Source organism: Dama dama, chromosome 15 (genome assembly GCF_033118175.1).
Source record: "Dama dama isolate Ldn47 chromosome 15, ASM3311817v1, whole genome shotgun sequence".
Taxonomy (NCBI): Eukaryota; Metazoa; Chordata; class Mammalia; order Artiodactyla; family Cervidae; genus Dama; species Dama dama.
The window spans coordinates 67,513,645-67,537,775 of record NC_083695.1 but is presented as its reverse complement, the minus strand read 5'-3'; the positions used below and the strand labels follow the sequence as shown (position 1 = coordinate 67,537,775).

Below are 24,131 nucleotides of genomic sequence, written 5' to 3'. Positions count from 1 at the left end.
TTAGTGTGACAAATTAGATCAAGCTATTCAAAGGCTTCTAGTGGAAATGAATATATTCTCCATCATTTATAAATAAATCCAGTGGTACAAACTTGTTGATAGTAGCATTTCTCAACCTTTTTGATCCTAGGACTCATTTACATTCTTAGAATTTTTGAGAACCTAAAGAGTACTTGCTTCTGTGAGTCTATTCATATTTACATTAGCTATTGAAGCTGAGATTTTTTTAAAATTTTCAATTTATTTTTAAAATGCATATTAACATTAATAACAAGAATAACATTTTATGAAAAATAAGTAGTTTCCTAAACAAAAAATTTTAGTGAGAATAGTAACATTTGTTTACATTTTTCGCAGACGTCTTTTTGGTTTAGTAGAAGAAATCTAGGGTGTTTCCTGGTGGTTCAGTAAGTAGGTTTCTGTGCTTTTACTGCTGAGGGTGCAAGTTCAATCCCTGGTCGAGGAACGAAGATCCTGTAAGCCATGCAATGCACGCAACAGTTTTTTTTTTTAATTTAATTTAAAAATAGAAGAAATCTTGATTCTTTTATTTGAATCAGTATTCAGTTTGCCACATTACATTGTTTTGGATGAAGTGGAAAAAAAAAATAGTTTTGACCTCACAGACCCTCTGAAAGATCTTAGGAATCCACCCCCAGCGTTTTGAGGACCACATTTTGGAAACCACAGGTTTACAGGAATGTTCACTGTATTGTCACCAAATTGTCAAAAAGTGTTTATTCCCTGAAAACTCTAGATTTACATTCCCTTGAATTTGGTAGGTGTTTAAGATGATGAATTGCACTATTACTTATACCTCTATCCTTCTGGGGTGATAATGGAAGTCATTATCTCTGTTTCTTTTCTCTTTCTTTAGGTGACCTAGTGATTCTCGATGGCACTCTCACTGGTGGCTGGCTGCAGGGCCGAAACTGCTGGGGTGCCCGGGGCTTCTTCCCAGCCTCGTGTGTTAGGGAGCTCTGCCTCTCCTCACAGAGTCGGCAGTGGCACTCACAGAGTGCTCTTCTCCAGATTCCCGAATATTCCATGGGACAAGCCCGGGCGCTGATGGGGCTTTCTGCCCAGCTGGATGAGGAGCTGGACTTCAGAGAAGGGGATGTGATTACCATTATTGGAATTCCTGAGCCAGGCTGGTTTGAAGGGGAACTAGAGGGTCGAAGAGGCATTTTTCCAGAAGGTTTTGTAGAGCTTTTGGGGCCCCTGAGGACTGTGGATGAATCGGTGAGTTCTGGAAATTGTGATGATGGCATTAGTAATGGTGAGGTAGACACCAGTACAGCAGAAGAGAAAGAGGCAGAAGAGGACAGTGAGCAGCCGGGCACCTACGGAATTGCTCTCTACAGATTCCAGGCCCTGGAGCCAAATGAGCTGGATTTTGAAGTAGGTGATAAAATCCGAATCCTGGGCACCCTGGAAGATGGCTGGCTCGAAGGGTCACTGAAGGGCAGGACAGGCATCTTTCCTTACCGTTTTGTAAAGTTATGTCCTCAAACAAGGGTGGAGGAAACCATGGATCTGCCACAGGAGAGCGACCTCACCAACATTCCTGACACACCTTTGGATTGTTCAGAGAACTCCTTAGAAGCAGAAGGAAAAAGACATGAATTTCATGAGTATAAAGCAGAGAAGTCCAACTGTGTTATTTCTGAAACATCCACTTCTACCCTGGAGCACCTGACTTCTGAGTGTGAAGAAAATAAACAGTCTCACTGGGACACGGACCCCTCAGGAGGGCCCCCGAGAAGCCCAAGTGCGGGGCACGAGCAGCTTCTTGTCAAATGCTCTTCCACGAAGGAGCCTTCAGAGGTTGTCAATGGTGTTGCATCCCAACCTCCACTACCTTTTCATCCTGAATTGCAGAGAAACCAGTATTATTCTATGAGAGGAGGAAGCCACCCAAGCCCAGACCAGTATTCTGACTCTCTTCCTCTAGAAGCAAGGACTCGAGACTACTCCAGCCTACCTCCCAGAAGAACTTCATACTCCCAGCCGAAAACCCTTCAGAAGCCAGGACCACCTCTTCACAGCACCTCTTCCCTCACTGCCTCCAGGGCAGTCAGACCCAGCCAGTTGAGCTCTCAGCTCCAGGGCCTGGCAAGATGTGTCAAAAAGCACTGCACGCCCAAAGAAAGTGCTTCCAGCTTCTGCTCCGCCCCAGACAGATCAGAGATGAAACCTGGTCTGCAAGACAAGGCACCTGCCCTGGAAGCCATGACACGGTCACAAGGAGAAGGCAGCACGGACCTGGATTCAAAGTTGACACAACAACTGATAGAATTTGAGAAGAGCTTGTCAGGGCCCTGCCCAGAACCAGATAAAATTTTGCGCCACTTTTCAATCATGGACTTTAACTCCGAAAAGGATATTTTCCGAGGTTCCTCGAAGCTAATGACTCAGCAGGAGTTGCCTGAAAGAAGAAAAGCTCTAAGGCCCCCACCACCCCGTCCCTGTACTCCAGCACCCACTCCTCCACATGTGCCGGGAGACCAGAACCTGAGACTGGATCCACCCTTGGCAATGAGACCCTCTCGCCCAGCTCCCCTGCCTCCCTCGGCCCAGCAGAGAACAAATGCAGTACCCCCCAAGCCCTTAACCTGTAACCGTCCTGGCTGGGAGAGCCTACAAAAGGAGGGCCCTGAGAACGTGGACAAGACTTTGGACCAAACTTCCCAGTGTCCCTTGGTCTTGGTGAGGATTCAGGAGATGGAGCAGGACTTGGATATGTGCCGCAGGGCTCAGGAAGACCTCAGCTTACTGCTGGAGGAGAAGCAAGAGGAATCACTGAGGGCAGAGACCCTTCAGAATCTTGAGTTCTACGAGAGTAACATTGAGAGTTTGAACATGGAACTCCAACAACTTAGAGGTAAGTGATTAGAAGATAGTATATACTTGTTTCTTGATACCCTCAAGTCCAAATAACACCCTACCCAAGTTTTTAGGAATATGTTACCATTTTTGATGGACAACTAAGGAATGATTTGCTTTTTATTTATTTATTTGGCTGTGCTGCATCTTTGTTGCTGTGTGGGCTTTTTTCTAGTTTTGGCCAGCATGAGCTGCTCTCTGGTTGTGGTCCAGGGACTTTCATTGTGGCAGTTTTTCTTGTCACAGAGTACAGGCTCTAGAGCGTACGGGCTTCAGTTGTGGCTCCTGGGCTCTCAGCACAGGCTTAGTAGTTGTGGCGCATGGACTTAGTGGTATTCACCAGAATACTGGTGTATTCTCCAGTTGTGTTCACCAGACTGCCAGAAGAAATAATTTATAAAGTAAGAAAAGAGTGAGACAGTAGCAACTGGTCTAGGGCCCAAGGAGAGCATGACTGTGCATGCCCTTTGGCATACGTGCTAGAAAGCTCTAAACCTATGTCTCCTTAAGGAAGTCAGTAATAAAAAGCACTCTGTGGATCTAGGAGTTGCAGGATCCTAATAAATAAAAGCTGGGTATTCCTTGGAAAAGGAAATGGCTTCTCACTGCAGTATTCTTGCCTGGAGAATCCCAAGGATGGAGGAGTCTGGAGGGCTACAGTCCATGGGGTCTCAGGAGTTGGACAGAACTGAACAACTTCATTTTCCTTTAGATCTCTAAAAGTGAATAAAAAAAAAAAATCCAAGAAGAAAGAGTATTATTGGAAGACCAGAAATCAAGTAATTTTCTGAAAGGTGGAAAGCAAATGGATTACAGAAAGAAAGGAAACCTCTGTCTAAAATATGCTCAGGCAAGAAGTGCTGTGCCAGTGGGCATAGTTCTGTGGGAACTCCAAAATCAGAGGTGTGGCTCTGGGAGAGTGTCCTGGAGCACTTGCAGGGTGATGAGTTAGAGACCAGACCGGTCACTGGACTCACAAGTCATTTGTGGCAGCGGTTAACATTTGCTCTCAAGGTAAAGCACAAGGGTGAGCACTTAGATGTGTCCTCAAGAGGGCGTTTGTTTAATACAAGTATCTGAACTCTTGGGGGAATGCCAGATAGCTTGATGACTTCAGAGGGCCTGAAAAGGAATCCTAAGGGAACCCTGGCTCAGTGCTATATCCTCAAAGCCATAGCAAGCTTCAGATTCTCCATCACCTTCTATACATATGGTTTTTGAGATATACTTGTAAATTGCTCTTGCATTAGATGTGCAGGTGGCAGAACAAAACTCTCTCAAATTCTAGGTGGCAATAATTTCTCAATAATGATATTTTTAGTAGTGTTCCAGAGAAATGTTATATTCAACATTCCAGTAATGGACTGGTACTAATGGATGAAATTGGTATTCTTTTTTTATTCCACTGACCATTTTTTTTTTTTTTAATGTATGTATTTTATTTTTGGCTGCGCTGAATCTTCGTTGCTGTGCCAGGACTTTGTCTAGTTGGGGCAAGTGGGGCTGCTGTTCCTCGTGGTACAGAGGCTTCTCATTGCAGTGACTTCTGTTGTACAGCGCAGGGTCTAGGGCGTGGGGGCTTCCGTGCCACATGGAATCTTCCCCAGCCAGGGATTGAACTCGTGTTCCCTCCATTGGCAGGCAGATTCTTAACCACTGGACCACCAAGGAAGTCCTGTTCTATTGACCTTCTTTTTTCAGAACTAATTTGATAATTCAGCTGGTGTTCTTACTATTTTTTTTTTTTAAGTTCTGAAAGTTCAGTGCCATGAAAGACCCACAGTAGGTGGGTATAGTCTTAATCAGGAAGACTTTTCTTTATCTGACTCCACCATATACAATATTGCCAGTGTTACTGTTGACCTGATTGATTTTTAATAGGTGTATTATTTGTATCAATCGCTAATATGATGAAATTACTTATTTCTTGCAGTCACTGACGGTGCCTCTTAAAGTCATCTTTTTCTGTCTTCATAAAAAAGTACATCCAGCAACATAAGCAGTCCCTTGGAAGAGGCAGAAATTAATCAGTTTGAATACCAGCCTTTAACCCTCCAGTGCAGTCCCATACAATCTCTAATCTTCAACTTTAAGGCATAAAATTTAAAACTTTAAAAAAATTATATATTTCGGTGGGATTTGGTCTTCGCTGTTGCATGTGGGCTTTCTCTGGTTGCGGCGAGTGGGGACACTCTTCGTTGCAGTTCACAGCCTTCTCATTGCAGTGGCTTCTCTTGTTGCTGAGCATGGGCTCCAGGGTGAGTGGGCTTCAGTAGCTGTGGCACACAGGCTTAGTTGCTTCGTATATGGATTCTTCCCAGACCAGGGATTGAACCTATGTCCCCTGCATTGGCAGATGAATTCCTAACCATGAGGGAAATCCTTAAAGAACTTTTGATACAGTATTTGTCTAATCCTGATTAATATTTAGTTATTTATATACCTCTCCATGAAAATTTTAAGCCTAATGAGAAGACAGCTACTGTGTGATAGTGGGTGTGCCATTTTCCACACACCTGGTGTGGTGTTCAACATGTAGTAGACTCAGTCAATACTTGATGAGTTGAATTTAGTTTAACTGAATGAAATTGAAGTTTCAGTTCTACCTTCCAGAGCTTTTGAAGATCTCCTACCTCCACTGTTTCTTTGAATCTGGACTACTAGGGAGCTAGGGATTATTGGTGCTAAGATTCTGGTCTCCTTGTTAGATATAGTTAACAGTAGCAAAGTAGTCCAGTAGTGAGCCAGATCCAAAATTAGGTTATTTTAAAAATAGGTTCTTTATAGCTATTACTCCTACTTTTTTTAATAAGAAAATGAATGGGCAGATGCCTAGCTATGCTTATGATATGGTAGATATTTAATAGGAGTTTGAGAAATTAGAAAGAATATATTTAAGAAACACTTGTAATTGCAAGACTTAAGTATAGGAAGAAGGGGTATGACTTTATTTATTTGAACTGTAGTCAGTTGGGGGCTCTGATTTGTGCTTGGTGGTTTTAGAGCAGAATATACATGACTATTTTGTTTACATTCAACTCCATTTTGTGGGTATCAGTGTGAATTTAGTTAGACCAACAGGGAATACACTGAATGGATTCAATTTAAGTATAGGATGGTGTATAGATTTCCATGAATGCTCACACATAAATGTATATAGCCTTTATACTCTTCTTCATATTGCTCCTTCTTAAGACTCTGGAATTATGAAGTCATGAGGGCTCATTTAGTAGAAGCTCTATTTTTATTTTTTTCTTCAAATCTGATGTGTTACCTTTTATAGCTTTCTGTTTCCTGCAGGTATCTTTCAGCTCGATTTTTACTTTTTTTACATATGATAAAGATATTTGTTTTATAGTCTGTGGGGGATGACAGAGGATGAGATGGTTGGATGGCATCACCAACTCAATGGACATGAGTTTGAGTAAACTCTAGGAGTTGGTGATGGACAGGGAGGCCTGGCGTGTTGCAGTCCATGGGGTCGCAAAGAGTCGGGCATGGCTGAGTGACTGAACTGAACTGATGATAATTTCAAGGTATTAAGTCTTACTGGGAGTGTTTTTAATGTCACATGGTTCTCATTCATGTGGTCTATACTCATCATGTGTCTGGTTATCTTTTTCTGTGTGCTAGTCATAGTATTTGGAAAATATCAAGATCTGAGATGAATTAAAACATGACTCCAGAGAGGATTTGCATTTATTTCTGTCAGTTGCTTGTGGTCAGCCAGTGTTTCCAAATTCCTGAAGGATAGTAATCATTGAGGTTCAGAAACAAGAAATTGGAATTCCTGGTAATTCCTAAAATTATAAATTATTCTGTATTTTCTAAAAAAAAAGGCTCTTTATATGTTCTTGATAATAGTGATAACTGTAATAATAGTGAACAATTTTTCTGTTAGGATTATACTAAAAGTTTCAGAGATTTTATGTATGTGTGTGTATATATATATATATATATATATGAAATAAATGCATGTGTTGTTATTATGAACTGAAATATTAGATTATATATCTTAATGACATGTAAAATTATTCTCTACCTGATAATAAACTTTGAAATATTTTTCAACTTTTTATTTTAAAATAATTTTGGATTCGTAAAGAAGTTGCAACAATAGTAGAGCTCCCATATGCTTTCACTCAGCTTCCCCTAACCCTAATATCTTACATAATCATAAAATATTGATACTTATCAAAATTAGAAAATTAACATAATAGGTATCTGATAATATAAAAGATTAAAAGAAGGGAATATTAACACAAAATAAATGTTAAATAAAAATAGTTTAAAAGCTGTAAAATAATACCACAGATATTTAATATTTAAAAGTGATTTTTAAAGCAAAATTTTAAATACACAAAGCATTGGTTACCCTATCTGATGGCTGATGGCATTGGTCTTGGTTTTATGACTGATATCTCAGACACAGAAAAAGTTTCTGTTGATGTTGGTTGAATTGTTGAGTGTATCCGAAAATGTCTTCGGTGGGGCCATTATAGGGTACATGTTGCTTTGCATAAGCTCATACTCTTTTTTTTTTTTTTTTTAAACAGACATTTTCTTTTTTATTTTCTAGCAGCTACTTGTATTTATTTTTCTTAAGTTTTATTGAATGAAATCAACAGTTGATTTGCAATGTTTTAATTCCTGCTGTACAGCAAAATAATTCAGTTATTCATATATACATTCTTTCTTTTTTAAAAGATGTGCACCATTTTTAAAGACTTTATTGAATTTGTTATAATATTGCTTCTATTTTATGTTTTGGATTTTTGGCCAAAAGGTATGTGGGATCTTAGCTCTGCTACCAGGGATCTAATCCACATCCCCTGCATTGGAAGGTAAAATCTTAACGGCTGGGCTGCCAGGGAAATTCCTATTCTTTTTATTTATTAACCATTAAAATATTCTGTCTGCTTGCTATGATTTTGACTTTGCCATTGAAAGCCATTTTGTTTTGCTAATTCAAATTTTAGACAATAAATTTGTGACAATATCCACATCTTTTAAAAAATTTTTATTGAAATAATGTACAACATATTAATTTCATTGGAAAGACCTTGATGCTGGGAAAGATTGAAGGCAAAAGAAGAAGGGGGTGGCAGAGAATGAGATGGTTAGGTAGCATCAGTCAGTCAGTCAGTTCAGTCGCTTAGTCATATCCGACTCTTTGTGACCCCATGGACTGCAGCACACCAGGCTTCCCTGTCCATCACCAACTCCTGGAGCTTACTCAAACTCGTGTCCATTGAGTGCCTGATGCCATCCAATCATCTCATCCTCTGTCATCCCCTTCTCCTCCTGCCTTCAATTTTTCCCAGCATCTGGGTCTTTTCCAATGAGTCAGTTATTTGCATCTTTACAGCATCAGACTTTACTTCCATTGCCAGTCACATCCACAACTGGGTGGTGTTTTTGCTTTGGCTCTGTCTCTTCATTCTTTCTGGAGTTATTTCTCCACTGATCTCCAGTAGCATATTGGGCACCTACCGACCTGGGAAGTTCATCTTTCAGTGTCCTATCTTTTTGCCTTTCCATACTGTTCATGGGATTCTCAAGGCAAGAATACTAAAGTGGTGTGCCATTCCCTTCTCCAGCAGACCACGTTTTGTCAGAACTCTCCCCGTGACCCATCTGTCTTGGGTGGCCCTACACTAATGGCTCATGGCTTGAGTTAGACAAGGCTGTGGTCCATGTGATCAGATGATTAGTTTTCTGTGGCTTTACTATTTCATTTTTTTGCCTTTTCATACTGTTCATGGGGTTCTCAAGGCAAGAATACTGAAGTGGTTTGCCATTCCCTTCTCCAGCAGACCACGTTTTGTCAGAACTCTCCACCATGAACCATCTGTCTTGGGTGGCCCTACACTCATGGCTCATGGCTTGAGTTAGAAAGACTGTGGTCCATGTGATCAGTTTGATTAGTTTTCTGTGATTGTGGATTTCATTCTGTCTGCCCTCTGATGGCATCACTGACTCACTATATGTGAATTTGAGCAAACTTAAGATAGTGAAGGACAGAGGAGCCTGACGTGCTACAGTCCATGTGGTCGCAAAGAGTTGAACACGACTTAGCCACTGAACAACAGCAGCAACAACATACAGCATAATAGTTCAGTATTAATATTTGCATCTCTTCTGCATTTCTTTTGTTAAAATACTTAAAAGAACTATAGTTAAAAATACTTAAATGAACTATAATCTGTAGTGAATACAAGCACTGGAAAAAACTTAGCAAATGTATTTGGGTAGTATTAAAATAATAGAGGGCTTCATTGGTGGCCCAGTGGTAAAGTATCCACCTGCCAATGCAGGCTTATATAAAATATACTGTGCAAATAAATTTATGAATATTTATTTTCCTTGCAAGAGTGACTTACTGTTAGCACACAGGGCCATTGAAACGCACGAGCTTTATAAATACATTCATAACATAGCAATGGCTACAAACAATAGTAACTGATAGAACCTGATCACTTTTCTTTGTACTCTTGTCCCGGTCAACCTTAATCTTCACTTTTTATTCAGTATTTCAGCTTTTGGGCTTCCCTGGTAGCTCAGTGATAAAGAACCCACCTGCAATATAGGAGATGTTTGATCCATGGGTCTGGAAGATCCCTTGGAGAGGGAAATGGCAACCCACTCCACTATTCTTGCCTGGGAAATCTTGTGGACAGAGAAACCTGGCAGGCTACAGTCCATGGGGTCGCAGAAGCGTCGAATGTGACATTTTCTGTGTTGCGAAAGCAACTTGACATTGGTTGTTGTTGTTCAGTCACTAAGTCGTGTCTGACTCTTTGTGACCCCATGGACTGTAGCATGCCAGACTTCCCTGTCCTTCACCATCTCTTGGGAGTTTGCTCAAAGTCATGTCCATTGAGTCAGTGATGCTAGTAAACCATCTCATCCTCCGTTATCCCCTTCTCCTCCTGCCCTCAATCTTTCCCAGCATCAAGGTCTTTTCCGATGAGTCAGTACTTCCCATCAAGTGACCAAAGTATTGGAACCTCAGCTTCAGCATCATTCCTTCCAGTGAATATTCAGGGGCGATTTCCTTTAGGATCGACTCGTTTGATCTCCTTGCAGTCCAAGGGACTCTCAGGAGTCTTCTCTAGCACCACAGTTCAAAAGTATCAATTCTTCTGCCCTCAACCTTCTTTATGGTTGAACTCTCATATCCATACATGACTACTGGAAAAACCATAGCTACTTGAACCTTTGTCACCAAAGTGATGTCTCTGCTTTTTAATATGCTGTCTAGTTTCGTCATAGCTTTTCTTCCAAGGAGCAAAGTGTTCTTTAATTTCATGGCTGCAGTCACCGTCTGCAGTGATTTTGGAGCCCAAGAAGATAAAGTCTCTCACTGTTTACACTTTTTCCCCATCTGTTTGCCATGAAGTGAGGGACCAGATACCATGATCTTAGTTTTGGGAATGTTGAGTGTTAGACCAGCTTTTTCACTGCCCTGTTTCACCTTCATCAAAAGGTTCCTTAATTCCTCTTTGCTTTCTGCCATTAGGGTGGTATCATCTGCGTATTTCTCCCAGCAAGCTTGATTCCAACTTGTGATTCATTCAGGCAGGCATCTTGCATGATATACTCTGCATAGAAGTTAAATAAGCAGGGTGACAATATATAGCCTTGATGTACTCCTTTCCCAATTTTGAACCAGTCCATTGTTCCATGTCTGGTTCTAACTGTTGCTTCTTGACCTGCATACAGATTTCTCAGGAGGCAGGTAAGGTGGTCTGGTATTCCCATCTCTTTCAGAAGTTTCCACAGTTTGTTGTGATCTCACAGTCAAAGGCTTTAGCTTAGTCAGTGAAGCAGAAGTAGATGTTTTTCTGGAATTCTCTTGCTTTTTTTTTATGAGCCAGTGGATGTTGGCAATTTGATCTCTGGTTCCTCTGCCTTTCCTAAAAGCAACTTGAACATCTGAAAGTTCATGGTTCACGTACTACTGAAGCCTAGCTTGAAGGGTTTTGAGCACTACCTTACTAGCATGTGAAATAAGTTTAATTGTGTAGTAATTTGAACATTCTTTGGCATTGCCCTTCTTTGGGATTGAAATGAAAACTGACCTTTTCCGGACCTGTGACCAACTGCTAAGTTTTCCAAATCTGCTGACATGTTGATGGCAGGACTTTAACAGCATCATCATTTAGGATTTGAAATAGCTCAACTGGAATTCCATCACCTCCACTAGCTTTGTTCGTAGTTATGCTTCCTATAGCCCACTTCACATTCCGGGATGTCTGGCTCTAGGTGAGTGACAACACCGTTGTGGTTATCCAGGTCATTAAGACCTTTTTTGTACAGTTCTGTGTATTCTTGCCACCTCTTCTTAATCTCTTCTGCTTCTGTTAGGTCCTTGCCATGTCTGTCTTTTATTGTGCCCATCTTTGCATGAAATGTTCCCTTGGTATCTCCAGTTTTCTTGAGGAGATCTCTAGTCTTTCCCATCTATTGTTTTTCTTTCTTTCTTTGCATTGTTCACTTAAGAATGTCAATGTATGGCAAAAACCACTACAATATTGTAAAGTAATTAGCCTCCAACTAATAAAAATACATGGAAAAAAAATTAAAAAAATTAAATGTGCAGGCAATTTAAACAGAAAAAAAAAAAGGCTTTCTTATCTCTCCTTGCTCTTGTCTGGAACTCTGCATTCAGTTGGACATATACAGGGTAGAACATTCCGTTCAGTTCAATCGCTCAGTCAAGTCCGACTCTTTGCAACCCCATGAACCGCAGCATTCCAGGCCTCCCTGTCCATCACCAACTCCCGGAGTCCACCCAAACCCATGTCCATTGAGTCAGTGACGCCATCCAACCATCTCATCCTCTGTCATCCCCTTCTCCTCCTGCCCTCAATCTTTCCCAGCATCAGGGTCTTTGCAAATGAGTCAGCTCTTCGCATCAGGTGGCCAAAGTATTGGAGTTTCAGCTTCAACATCAGTCCTTCCAATGAACACCCAGGACTCATCTCCTTTAGGATGGACTGGTTGGATCTCCTTGCAGTCCAAGGGACTCTGAAGAGTCTTCTCCAACACCACAGTTCAAAAATATCAATTCTTCGGCACTCAGCTTTCTTTATAGTAGAAGGGTAGAACATTAGGAGGCATATTTGTGAGTATAGTGTATTGAGGAATGACATGTTATAGTGGACTTCAGAATGGTGTCAGGTCAATGACTTATTCATTCAGCAAATATTGGTGCCAGGCACTGTGTTAAGGACAAGGTACATAATAACAAACTTAGATGTTTTGTCTGCTTTCTAGGAGGTTCTGGTCAAGTGAGTTGCTAATTAATAATTGAAGTCCACATCTAAAACACAGTACCAAGAGTTCCTTGGTGGTTTTGTGGTTAGGATTCTGGGCTTTCACTGCTGTTGTCCAGGTTCAGTCCCTGGTCAAGGAACCGAGATTCCACAAGCCATGTGTCATGGTCAAAAGAAAACCAAAATAGAACAACAGCAACAAAAAAGGGTACCTTCAAATCTGATAGTTTGGCTTCTGTAGCAGTAGAAATATTCAGGGGTAGTCCACAATTTCAGGTTTCCCAGTATATGTTTCTTTTAGAAACATTGTTGAGGGCTATATCCTGTAGCCTTGAGAGAATCTTATTTTAACATATCCTAGTTCTTTTCTACCTCTAGGAGAGGTTCGCATGCTTGAATTTGTCAGGGTTGTACATTCATTTCTTTACTCAGCAAGTATTTCTTGAGCACATACTATGAACCAGGCACTGGCTATACACTGATCAATAAAAAGGATATAGTAGTATTATTCATATTTGTGTATCTTTGAGACTCTAGTGAGCATACTGATATTGGCCTGTGTTTATCACACTGTCTCTCTAGCTGCCTTTGAATCATGGCTATAGTTACTTTTCATGTGGGCCATGACCCTGTTTATCTAAATCAGTGCAGAGGATGATAATTTGTAGAGTTAGCCTCTTCCGTTTGGAATCTTGCTCCTAAACTTCTCCCTTTAAGGTAATGCCAAGAGGAAGGTTGACCAGAGACTCTCCGGGTGATTTTTAATTTGAATTTTAAATGACTGTTGCATAGGTGGTGCTTTGTTGTTGTTCAGTCACTCGGTCATATCCGACTCTTTGTGACCCCATGTACTGCAGCACACCAGGCTTCCCTGTCCTTCACAGCTGGCGCTGGTGGTCAAGAATCTGCCTGCCAATGCAGGAGACATAGGAGATGCGGATTGGATTCCTGGATTGGGAAGGTCCCCTAGATGAGGAAATGGCAAACCATTCCAGTATTCTTGCCTGGAAAATTCCATGGACAGAGGTTCCTGATGGGCTGCAGTCCGTGGGATCACAGAAAGTCGGACACGACTGAGCACACACACATCTCACACATTAAATCAGAATATGTTTTTCAGAAAAGTAATGTTTTCAGCAAGATATTGGATGAGATTTAATATCCACTAAAGAGAGTCATTAGGTTAACCAGTTAGAGAATGATCGATATGGAATAATAACCTCTGTACACTGAAGTGATACGTAATATTCCAGACAGATTTTTAAAACTTAAAAGTATAGTTTTTCTACATATAGAAGCAATTTATTATTCTGAAGACTTCTTGGAATGCCTCAGGTATAAGAATTCTTAAACTAGTAAAAGATAAATAGAGTTTTAAAGCTAAGGCATTTTGTAGTCTTTCAAGATATAAAAGTTTTTGTAAAAGAAATAATGATTTTTCTTTCTAGTTTGTCAGACATAATTAAACAAACAAACAAACAAACAAACCAAAATAGTATCCTCAGCTTGTGTAACATCTAGTTTAGGGTGTTGGCTCAGTAAAAATTAGCTCAGTTACTGATAATGGAATTTTTTTTTGGATATGAAACAGCAACCATAGTCAGAAGCCATCTGGGGTGTGTGATTCAGGACAGAAGCTAGTTTTCCTCTTAGGATAGATGGTTTAATGTCTGTCAAGATAGGTAGCTGGAAATGGTTAATTTCGTTATAATTGGCCTGTGAATCACTGTTTCTTGCAGTTTGTAGTGTAGGTTTGTGAACATTTCCTTACCCTCAGCTCCAGGCAGAGGGGTGGAAAAGCTGCAAAAGCTCCAGGGCTTTAGATTTCATCCAGATTTTGCAGCACTTAGTGAAAGGACCCGCCTCCTGCCGCCGTCAAAAGCGGTCCTGCTGTGCTGGCTAGTTACCTGAGTGTGTGGACTCCTATGTTTACTTTATCAGATGTATTCAACAGCAAGACCCCAAAGAGGAAGAACTCTAGGGCAGTAATTTATTCAATAAATACGGTTGAGCTCCTACTATATTCCAGGCAGGGTTCTAGAGTTACAGCAGCGATCTCTGCCCCCTTGGGGAGACGATAAGTAAGTAAAAATATATGTATTATTAGAAGGTGAAAGAACCTATAGAATCAGGGAAAATCTCAATGAAAAGTGACTTTTTTACTCATTAAGTATTTCTTGAACACATACTGTGATCCGGCACTGGATATACACTGATTAATAAAAAAGATATAGTAGTATCATTCATATTTGTGTATCTTTGAAATTCTAGCGATCATAGTGAATCTGACCTGTGTTTATTACCCTTTCTGTCTGTCTAGCTGCCTTTGAGTCATAGCTGTAGTTACTTTCCATATCAGCCATGACCCTGTTTATCTAAATCAGTGCAGTGGATGGTAATTTGTAGAGTTAGCCTCTTCTGCATCTGGAATCTTGCTCCTAAATGTCTCCCCTTAAGGTAATGCCTTAAGGCTTTGAATGAGTATCTGAAAGATTGTAGGGAGCCAGCCAAGCCATTTTGAGGTTAGGGTTGTTTTTTTCAGGTAGCTAGAATAGCAAGTATGAGAGTATGCCTGGTGTTTGAGGAATAGCAAGGACGCCAGTTTAGCAAAGATGTGGGCTTTGTAAGCCCATCATTCAAAGTAAAGAAGCCCCAGGAAGGTTCTGAGCAGGGGAGCAGCATGAGGTGACTTAGATCTTGATAGAGTCACTTTGGCTGCAGTGTTGAGAATAGATGGTAGGTAGAGATACAAGGACAGAAGCAGAGAGACCAGTTAGGAGGCTACTGCGGTGATCTAGGCAAGAGATGATGTAGCTTGGGCCAGGATAGTAGAGTGGGGATGAGGGGAAGTGCTCAGTTATTTTGATATAAGGTATATTTGAGTTGGAGCCAGTAGGAGTTGCTAGCGGATTGGATATGAGGTGAACGACGCTGAGGTTGAGCAACTGGAAGGACTGGAGTTGCCAGTAATTTCTCAATTAATGGTGAAGAGTGCAGGAGACTCTGCTGGGGGAGGTGGGACAGGGCAGAGGTCAACTGCACAATTCGATGTAGAGGCCAGAGTTCAGAGGAGTTAAGCCTGGAGACATAAATTTGGAACCAGTTTTGAGAGCACATAGACATAAGTTCTGTTCAGTTAAGTCGCTCAGTCATGTCCGACTCTTTGTGACCCCATGAACCGCAGCATGCCAGGCCTCCCTGTCCATCACCAACTCTTGGAATCCACCCATGTCCATTGAGTTGGTGATGCCATCCAACCATCTCATCCTCTGTCATCCCCTTCTCCTCCTGCCCTCAATCTTTCCCAGCATCAGGGTCTTTTCATTTTTTGTTTGTTTGTTTTGTCAGGATCTTTTCAAATGAATCAGCTCTTCACATCAGGTGGCCAAAGTATTGGAGTTCCGGCTTCAATATCATTCCTTCCAATGAACACCCAGGACTGATCTCCTTTAGGATGGACTGGTTGGATCTCCTTGCAGTCCAAGGGACTCCCAAGAGTCTTCTCCAACACCACAGTTCAAAAGCATCAATTCTTCGGTGCTCAGCTTTCTTTATAGTCCAACTCTCGCATCCATACGTGACCACTGGAAAAACCATAGCCTTGACTAGACGGACCTTTGTTGACAAAGTGATGTCTCTGCTTTTTAATATTCTGTCTAGTTTGGTCATAACTTTCCTTCCAGTGAGTAAGCATCTTTTAATTTCATGGCTGCAGTCACCATCTGCAGTGATTTTGGAGCCCAGAAAAATAAAGTCAGCCACTATTTCCACTGTTTCCCCATCTCTTTGCCATGAAATGATGGGACCGGATGCATGATCTTAGTTTTCTGAATGTTGAGCTTTAAGCCAACTTTTTCACTCTCTTCTTTCACTTTCATCAAGAGGCCCTTTAGTTCCTCTTCACTCTCTGCCATAAGGGTGGTGTCATCTGCATATCTGAGATTATTGATATTTCTCCCGGCAATCTTGATTCCAGCTTGTGCTTCTTCCAGCCCAGCGTTTCTCATGATGTACTCTGCATATAAGTTAAATAAGCAGGGTGACAATATACAGCCTTGATGTACTCCTTTTCCTATTTGGAACCAGTCTGTTGTTCCATGTCCAGTTCTAACTGTTGATTCCTGACCTGCATACCTCTCAAGAGGCAGGTCAGGTGGTCTGATATTCCCATATCTTTCAGAATTTTCCACAGTTTATTGTGATCCACACAGTCAAAGGCTTTGGCATAGTCAATAAAGCAGAAATAGATATTTTTCTGGAACTCTCTTGCGGATGTTGGCAATTTGATCTCTGGTTCCTCTGCCTTTTCTAAAACCAGCTTGAACATCTGGAAGTTCACGGTTCACATATTGCTGAAGCGTGGCTTGGAGAATTTTGAGCAATTCTTTTAGCACATAGACATTATTTAAAGCCATGATATTTAATGAGATTAAAGAAAAAAGTATAGACAGAGAAAAAGAGAAGAGGCCCAAGGAGTGAGCGGTCTGCAAGATAGGAGCTGAAATGGTGACATTGGAACTGTTGATAGGAACTGAATGGTGACAGAAATTATAACTAATTGAGTGCTTATTCTTTGTTGAACAATGTGCAAGGTGCTTTTATACACTTTTCCAATTCCCAGAATTGTCCACATCTGCTAGATGAGAAAGCCAAGGTTTGCCCACAGTCTCATAGCTGGTGAGTGAGAGAGCTGGGATCCAGATCCAGGCGGGTTTCATTGTGCAGTTTTACGTGCTTTCTTGCTGCGCCACCCTGTATTGCCAGCGTGTTGCGACTTAAGGAGTGATGGCTTGACATCTGAGAGTGGGTGGTAGGGAAGAACAACTCAGATCTACAAGTGCTCAAGGTGAAGGGATCCCGACTGACTCTTTTTTTTTTTTATTTTTTATTTTTTTTACATTTTTTAAAAATTATTATTATTATTATTTTTTTCCAGTGGGTTTTGTCATACATTGATATGAATCAGCCATGGATTTACATGTATTCCCAATCCCGATCCCCCCTCCCACCTCCCCCGACTGACTCTTGACAGCTTACTTCCAAAATAATTTATGCCACATATGGTAATACACATGTGTCAATGCCATTCTCCCGAATCATCCCACCCTCACCCTCTCCCAGAGAGTCCAAAAGACTGTTCTATACATCTGTGTCTCTTTTGCTGTCTTGCATTTAGGGCTATCGTTACCATCTTTCTAAATTCCATATTTATGCATTAGTATACTGTATTGGTGTTTTTTTCTTTCTGACTTACTTCCCTCTGTATAATAGGCTCCAGTTTCATCCACCTCATTAGAACTGATTCAGATGTATTCTTTTTAATGGCTGAGTAATATTCCATTGTGTGTATATACCACAGCTTTCTTGTCCATTCGTCTGCTGATGGACATCTAGGTTTCTTCCATGTCCTGCCTATTATTAAAAACATGTATATTATCATATGTGAAACAAATCACCAGTTCAGGTTTGATGCATGAGACAGGGTGCTCGGGGCTGGTACACTGGGATGACCCAGAGGGATGGGATGGGGAGGAAGGTGGGGGTGGGGGTTCAGGATGGGGAACACATGTACACCCGTGGCAGATTCATGTCAGTGTATGGCAAAACCACTACAATATTGTAAAGTAATTAGCTTCCAATTAAAATAAATAAATTTATATTTTAAAAGTAAATTAGTTTAAAAAAATTTATGCCAAATGTTTTTTAGGACTCTCATTTATGCCAAACATTTTTTAGTACTCTCATCTGTTGAAAACTATTTGTTAAATTACATGTATCTATGGACTTAAGAGCATATATGTATGTATTGATATATACATATATAAATATTTAATCCTTCCTCACAGATATACTTTTTACTGCTAGCTTATCATGAAGTTACTTAAGTTTTCATACTAGTAACATCCCCAAGATTTGTAACCTTCGCCTAACTCATCTTTAAGTTCATCATAAGGTTTAAACTGTTTTTAACTCTCTTGTTTTCCTATATTCTAGTCTTTATTTTTTATTTTTTACAGTACTCCCAGATTCTTTTTCTCTGTGTGTCTGTCTTCCTCTGTCCCAGTCAGTTGTCTTTTAATTAGTTCATAATCTCTTCCTTTACTGGGGAATTTACTTTTTAATCTTAGATATCTGTCTTCATTTCCAGATCCTCTCTTTGCACATAGCTGGAGGCTGCAGCTGTATTGATATCCCTTGAGTTTCTTTAACCTTAATGATAGGATCTTCTTTACAACTCCTCCTAATTAACCCTTAGGCTGAAAGTGAAAGTGAAATTGCTCAGTCCGACTCTTTGCGACCCTGTGGATTGCAGGCCACCAGACTCCTCCATCCATGGATTTCCCAGGTAAGAATACTGGAATAGGTTGCCATTTTCTTCTCCAGGGGATCTTCCCAACCCAGGGATCGAACCCGGGTCTCCCTCATTGCAGGCAGACACTTTAACCTCTGAGCCACCAGGGAAGCCCATAGGCTGAAAGGCAGCTGAACAAAGAATGGAAACCACATTCCTAGTCTAGGAATTCCTTAAGTTCCTGCTGTGTGCTGGGTGTGGGGTATGCTAAGTCACTTCAGTTGTGTCCCACTTTTTGTGACCCTATGGACTGTAGCCCACCAGGCTTCTCTCTCCATGGGATTCTCCAGGCAAGAATACTGGAGTGGGTAGCCATGCCCTACGTCCAGGGGATCTTCCCCACCCAGGGATCGAACCCAAGTCTCTTAGGTTTCCTGCATTGGCAAGCAGGTTCTTTACCACTAGTGCCGCCTGGGAAGCCCGTGCTAGGTAGCTGGGCACAAAGGAGAAGACCTGGGGCAGCCACTGTTTAGAAATATGCAAGACTAGAGAGATAAATCAGCAAAGGAAAAGGAGCAGCCAGTCGAGTGAAGGAAGCTCTTCAAGGAAGAAAGTGACTGTGTCCAAAAGCTACTTAGAGGCCAAATGAGGTGAGTCCCAGAAATGGCCATTGGATTGGATGACCTTGTCAAGAGCAGTTTCAGTACAGTGATAACAAAGGGATAAAAGCCTTATTGTGTGTGGTAGTCTCTCAGTCGTGTCAGACTCTTTGTGACCCCATGGACTGTAGCCTGCCAGGCTCCTCTGTCCATGGGATTTCCCAGGCAAGAATACTGGAGTGGGTTGCCATTTCCTTCTCCAGGGGATCTTCTCAACCCGGGGATTGAACCCTGGTCTCCCGCATTATGGGCTGAGAGGTAAGGAAATAGAGGCATTGAATATTTGCTCAAAAGTCTTTGAAAGCAGAAGTATGCTATAAAGGAAAGCAAAGTAACGGGGTAGCACCTGGAGGCAGCATTGGACTGAGGAGCCAACAGATGTTTGTAGGATGGGAAGCACTCACAGCCTTATGAGACTGGTGGTTAGAGTGGGCGCGTTGAAGAGGTGGTGGTGGCAGTGGCTAATTGCTGGAATAAAGTCTTTGAGGGTCAGGCGGAAGTGGGAGCAGTGAGCCAGCAGAGAGGTTGGCCTGTTTGATCAGAGCAGAGACAGTTTTTCCATTCTAACAAGAGGGAAGGCAGAACAGATGGGTATAGATGCAAGTAGAATGGTGGATTTGATGATGAAAAGATCAAGAAACAGGCTTAGTAACTTTCCCAAGATGATACAGCTAGTAAGTGACAGGGTCAGGATTTAAAAAAAAAAAAAAAAAGCACAGCCTGTGAGTGCTCCTGCCCTCTGCCTTGATCGAATCTCGCCTGTGACCATATCAACTCATTAAGCCTGGGAGTACCTCCTGTGTGGCCCAGTATAGAGCTGTATTGGAGATTGGATGTGACCCTTGCCCTCAGGCTTTCAGTGTAATAAAAGGAGATAAACAAGTATAATAAAGTAACAGGTAAGATGAGAGGGATATTTGCCTGGTGCTCTGAAAAATAGCAAACTCTATGGGAATCAGAGTGTCATTGGGGTAGAGTCTTAAAAAGTGAGGGTGATTACCTTTTCTTACTAGGTTTTATTTTTTTAAAAATCTATCTCCTCTCTTTTGTTCCTTTGCCTTTTCTATGCTTTGTGTCTCTTCTCTCATCCTCTAAATCCTGCTGCCCCACCTTCACTTCTAGTGTTATGCTCACAGAGTTTCTATCCACAGAGGGACATTGTAGCTGATCACCCACCCTCTATGTGTGTGTTAGTCGCTTAGTCATGTCCAACTCTTTGCGACCCCATGGACTGTAGCCCACAAGGCTTCTCTGTCCGTAGTATTCTCCAGGCAAGAATACTGGAATGGTTTGCCATTCCCTTCTCCAGGGCATCTTCCCAACCCAGGGATTGATCCCAGGTCTCCCAAATTGCAGGCAGATTGTTTACTGTCTGAGCCACTAGGGAAGCCCTTAGTAACAACAAGCATCATGGCAGAGTGCTGCTCCAGGCTTTTGAAAAAAGCCTGTGGAATGTGACTGTTACGTCAGATGGAACGGAGGATAACTATCTACAAGATTGTATTTCACCAGTAGGACTGGAATTGAGAAAAATGGGAAGGTTATTCTCCTCATCCCCTTGGGCCACATTTCTTTGCACACAGATTTATTACATGAGAAGAGCAGTCCATTCACAACTTTTGATTAGCTCTGGGTCATAGTAGTGAGGTAAAGCTGAGACAGTTTACATTTTTATGCAAACTGTATCTTTAAAGTCCTAAAGGCAGTAGGGCTTAGAAAAAGAGAGGGAGTAAGGATGGGAGAAGGGAGGCCTTTTATTTTAACCAGCTATTCACTCTTCACTCATCCACAGATCATTTGTTTTTGCCTTCATGTAACCTTTTCTACTGGGTTGTTTTATGACTAGTATTTGTCTCACCTGTAATTTATCCTCTTTTATTTATTCTCCTGGTTGATTTACTAGGCCTATTTCTCACCATGCTAGCTTTATGGAAGATTTGAAGTTGCTAAAAGGAACTTTTCCATTTCCATAACAGGGAAAGATAAATCTTTACTTTTCACTTTTGCTTAGAAATAAGATCATAGAAGTTTAAATTTAAAGTGACAGAGAAATTATTAACTTCCTCATTTTACACATAAGAAAACTGACAGCCAGAGAAATTAAGCATAGCTATAAACGGGTTATTAGCCAAAATTGAACTTCTGGAAGCTAGCTGCCCTAATTCCTCATCTCATGTGCCCTCTTTTACACTGTCACTCTGTATAACTCATAGTCAAAGCTGTCCTCCTAAATGATGTCATCCTGTTGGTTTGTGAGCAGAATCACAATCTTTATTGGGTTTAGGCCGGAGATTTTAGATGACTAAGTCACAAGTCCTGGACAGTCTTTCTGTTACTGTGCTGGTGTGGGTGTTTGTTTCAGTTGGGTGTCGAAGGTCAACACTCAAGGCAGGGTAAAGGTAAGCCAGGACTGAAGACAGAGAGGGAATGGCTGTGTGGTGCATGGGGTGGAATGTGTGCACACACCTTGGCAGTGATAGAGTGTGAATTAGACCATGAATAGAATTAGACCATGAATTAGACCATGATAGAGTGTGCTTGTTTGCTTACTCGATTTGAGGGAAATGAAATTTTTCCTATGTTTTTGAGATACTCCTCTTAGTCTAGTGCCATGAAGTCAGACAGATATGGGTTTAAATTATGGCCCCTCTTTTTACTGGTTTCTGTGATCTTGGACAGGTTTTTCAAAGTCTCAGAGATTCTTTATCTGTAGCAAAATAATACAATATCCTCCTCATAGTTGGTGAAGATCAAAGAACATTTATGTCAGCTTCCTAGTCCTCATCCTGATCTTGGCCCATAAAACACACTTGACAACATGGCAGCTGCCAGGGCTGTTGCTGCTACTGCAGCAGAACAAAAGAACAAAAAACTTTTCATGAAAATCAGATTTAACAATCTAGAGGTTAATTCTGTTAGTATAGAATCCAAAGATGTATCACAGTACATTCAGTATTTCAGGAAAGGAAAAGGAGTTTCAAGGAAAGCAGAAGCATGAATTTTTAAAACCGAAGCAATCAAGGATGTCACTGGGGCCAACTGCCTCGTTTTATAAATGGATAGGTTGAGTCCCAGAGAGAATAAGTGGTTTATCCAAGAATTCAGTTCAGTCACTCAGTCGTGTCCGACTGTTTGCAACCCCATGGGCTGCAGCATGCCTGGCTTCCCTGTCCATCACCAACTCCTAGAGCTTACTCAAACTCATGTCCATTGAGTCAGTGATGCCATTGAACCATCTCATCCTCTGTTGTCCCCTTCTCCTCCCACCATCAATCTTTCCCGGCATCAGGGTCTTTTCTCATGAGTCAGTTCTTCATATCAGATGGCCAAAATATTGGAGTTTCAGCTTTAGCATCAGTCCTTCCAATGAATATTCAGGACTAATTTCCTTTAGGATGAACTGGTTGGATCTCCTTGCAGTCCAAAGGACTCTCAAGAGTCTTCTCCAACAACACAGTTCAAAAACATCAGTTCTTCGGTGCTCAGCTTTCTTTATAGTCCAACTTTCACATTCATACATGACTCCTGAAAAAACCATAGCTTTGACTAGATAGACTTTTGTTGGCAAAGTAATGTCTCTGCTTTTAATATGCTGTCTAGGTTGGTCATAGATTTTCTTCCAAGGGGCAAGAGTCTTTTAATTTCATGGCTACTCACCATCTGCAGTGATTTTGGAGCTCAGAAAAGTAAAGTCTCTCATTGTTTCCATTGTTTCCCTATCTATTTGCCATGAAGTGATGGGACCAGATGCCATGATCTTAGTTTTCTGAGTGTTGAGTTTTAAGCCAACTTTTTCACTCTCCCCTTTTCAAGAGGCTTTTTAGTTCTTCTTCGCTTTTTGCCATAAGATCATAGAAGTTTAAATTTAAAGTGGCAGAGAAATTATTAACTTCTTCATTTTAAAATTGAACTTCTGGTGTCATCTACATAACTGAGGTTATTGATATTTCTCCCGGCAATCTTGATTCCAGCTTGTACTTCCTCTAACCCAGCATTTCTCATGAAATACTCTGCATATAAGTTAAATAAGCAGGGTGACAATACAGCCTTGACTACTCCTTTCCTTATTTAGAACCTGTTTGTTTATCCAAGAGCAAGCATCTAATTATTGACAAAGCTTATAACCCTGGTCTCCTTAGGGTTCTTTATACTGTTTCACAAATAGGGATTAGATAAAAGTTCAAGGACACTTGATAGATGACCATAGCTGAAAGTGTAATCTTACTAAAGACTCTTAGCATATCACTCTCTGAGAAGCCTTCAATGACCTTTCGTTATTCATTAAATAAAATAAGTGGCCTCAGTCCTTTCAGATCTGCGTGAACCTACCCCTCAAGCATGATCCTTGTTACTGTCTACACACGTGGTATCCTTCAAACTGTTCCCTCTTTCCTAGTTTCCCATGTGTGGAAAGTCTTTGGAGACCCTACTTTTACTTGAAAGCACAGCTCAAACACTACTGCTGTGAAACTGCAATTGCCCCACCAGAGACTCTGCTTTTTGCCATCACCATTTGTGTCTGTTACGGTACTTCACCTCTAATCATACGTTATAGTGTGTTGCTCCTGCATCATAAGAGAGACTAACTTCATCTTTATCTCTTCCACTGTGCTTCACCTAAAGTAATCTATTATTGGATGAATTCAAAGTGGTATTTTTATACCCACCTTTCTGATTTCCAGTCTCATTCTCCAGTTCCTAAATATGCTACATGAATTAGGTGGAAAAGAAATTTAGATGAATGAGTTTTTTGAAATATATAATTTATTTATTTGGTTGCACTAGGTCTTGTTGCGGAGAGCAGGGGCTACTCTTCGTTCCAGTGTGCAGGCCTCTCATTGCAGTGGCTTCTCTTGTTATAGAGCATAGGCTTTAGGCTCTTGGGCTTCAGTAGCTGCAGCACACAAGCTCACTAGTTGTGGCTTGAGGGCTCTAGAGCATAAGCTCAGTATCTGTGGCACACGGGCTTAATTGCTCTGTGGCCTGTGGGATCTCCCCAGATTAGGGACTGAA

At 41.2% G+C, this 24,131-nt stretch overlaps 1 protein-coding gene across 2 annotated transcripts in view; it reads left to right on the top strand.

The window, feature by feature from the left end:
• Positions 1 to 24,131, top strand: part of DNMBP (dynamin binding protein) — a 114,263-nt gene that overhangs the window by 41,108 nt on the left and 49,024 nt on the right. For both annotated transcript variants that reach the window (XM_061162374.1, XM_061162375.1), the window contains one exon: positions 878 to 2,884. In XM_061162374.1, coding sequence (XP_061018357.1) covers positions 878 to 2,884 — 2,007 coding nt within the window. The remainder of the gene's footprint in view (positions 1 to 877; positions 2,885 to 24,131) is intronic.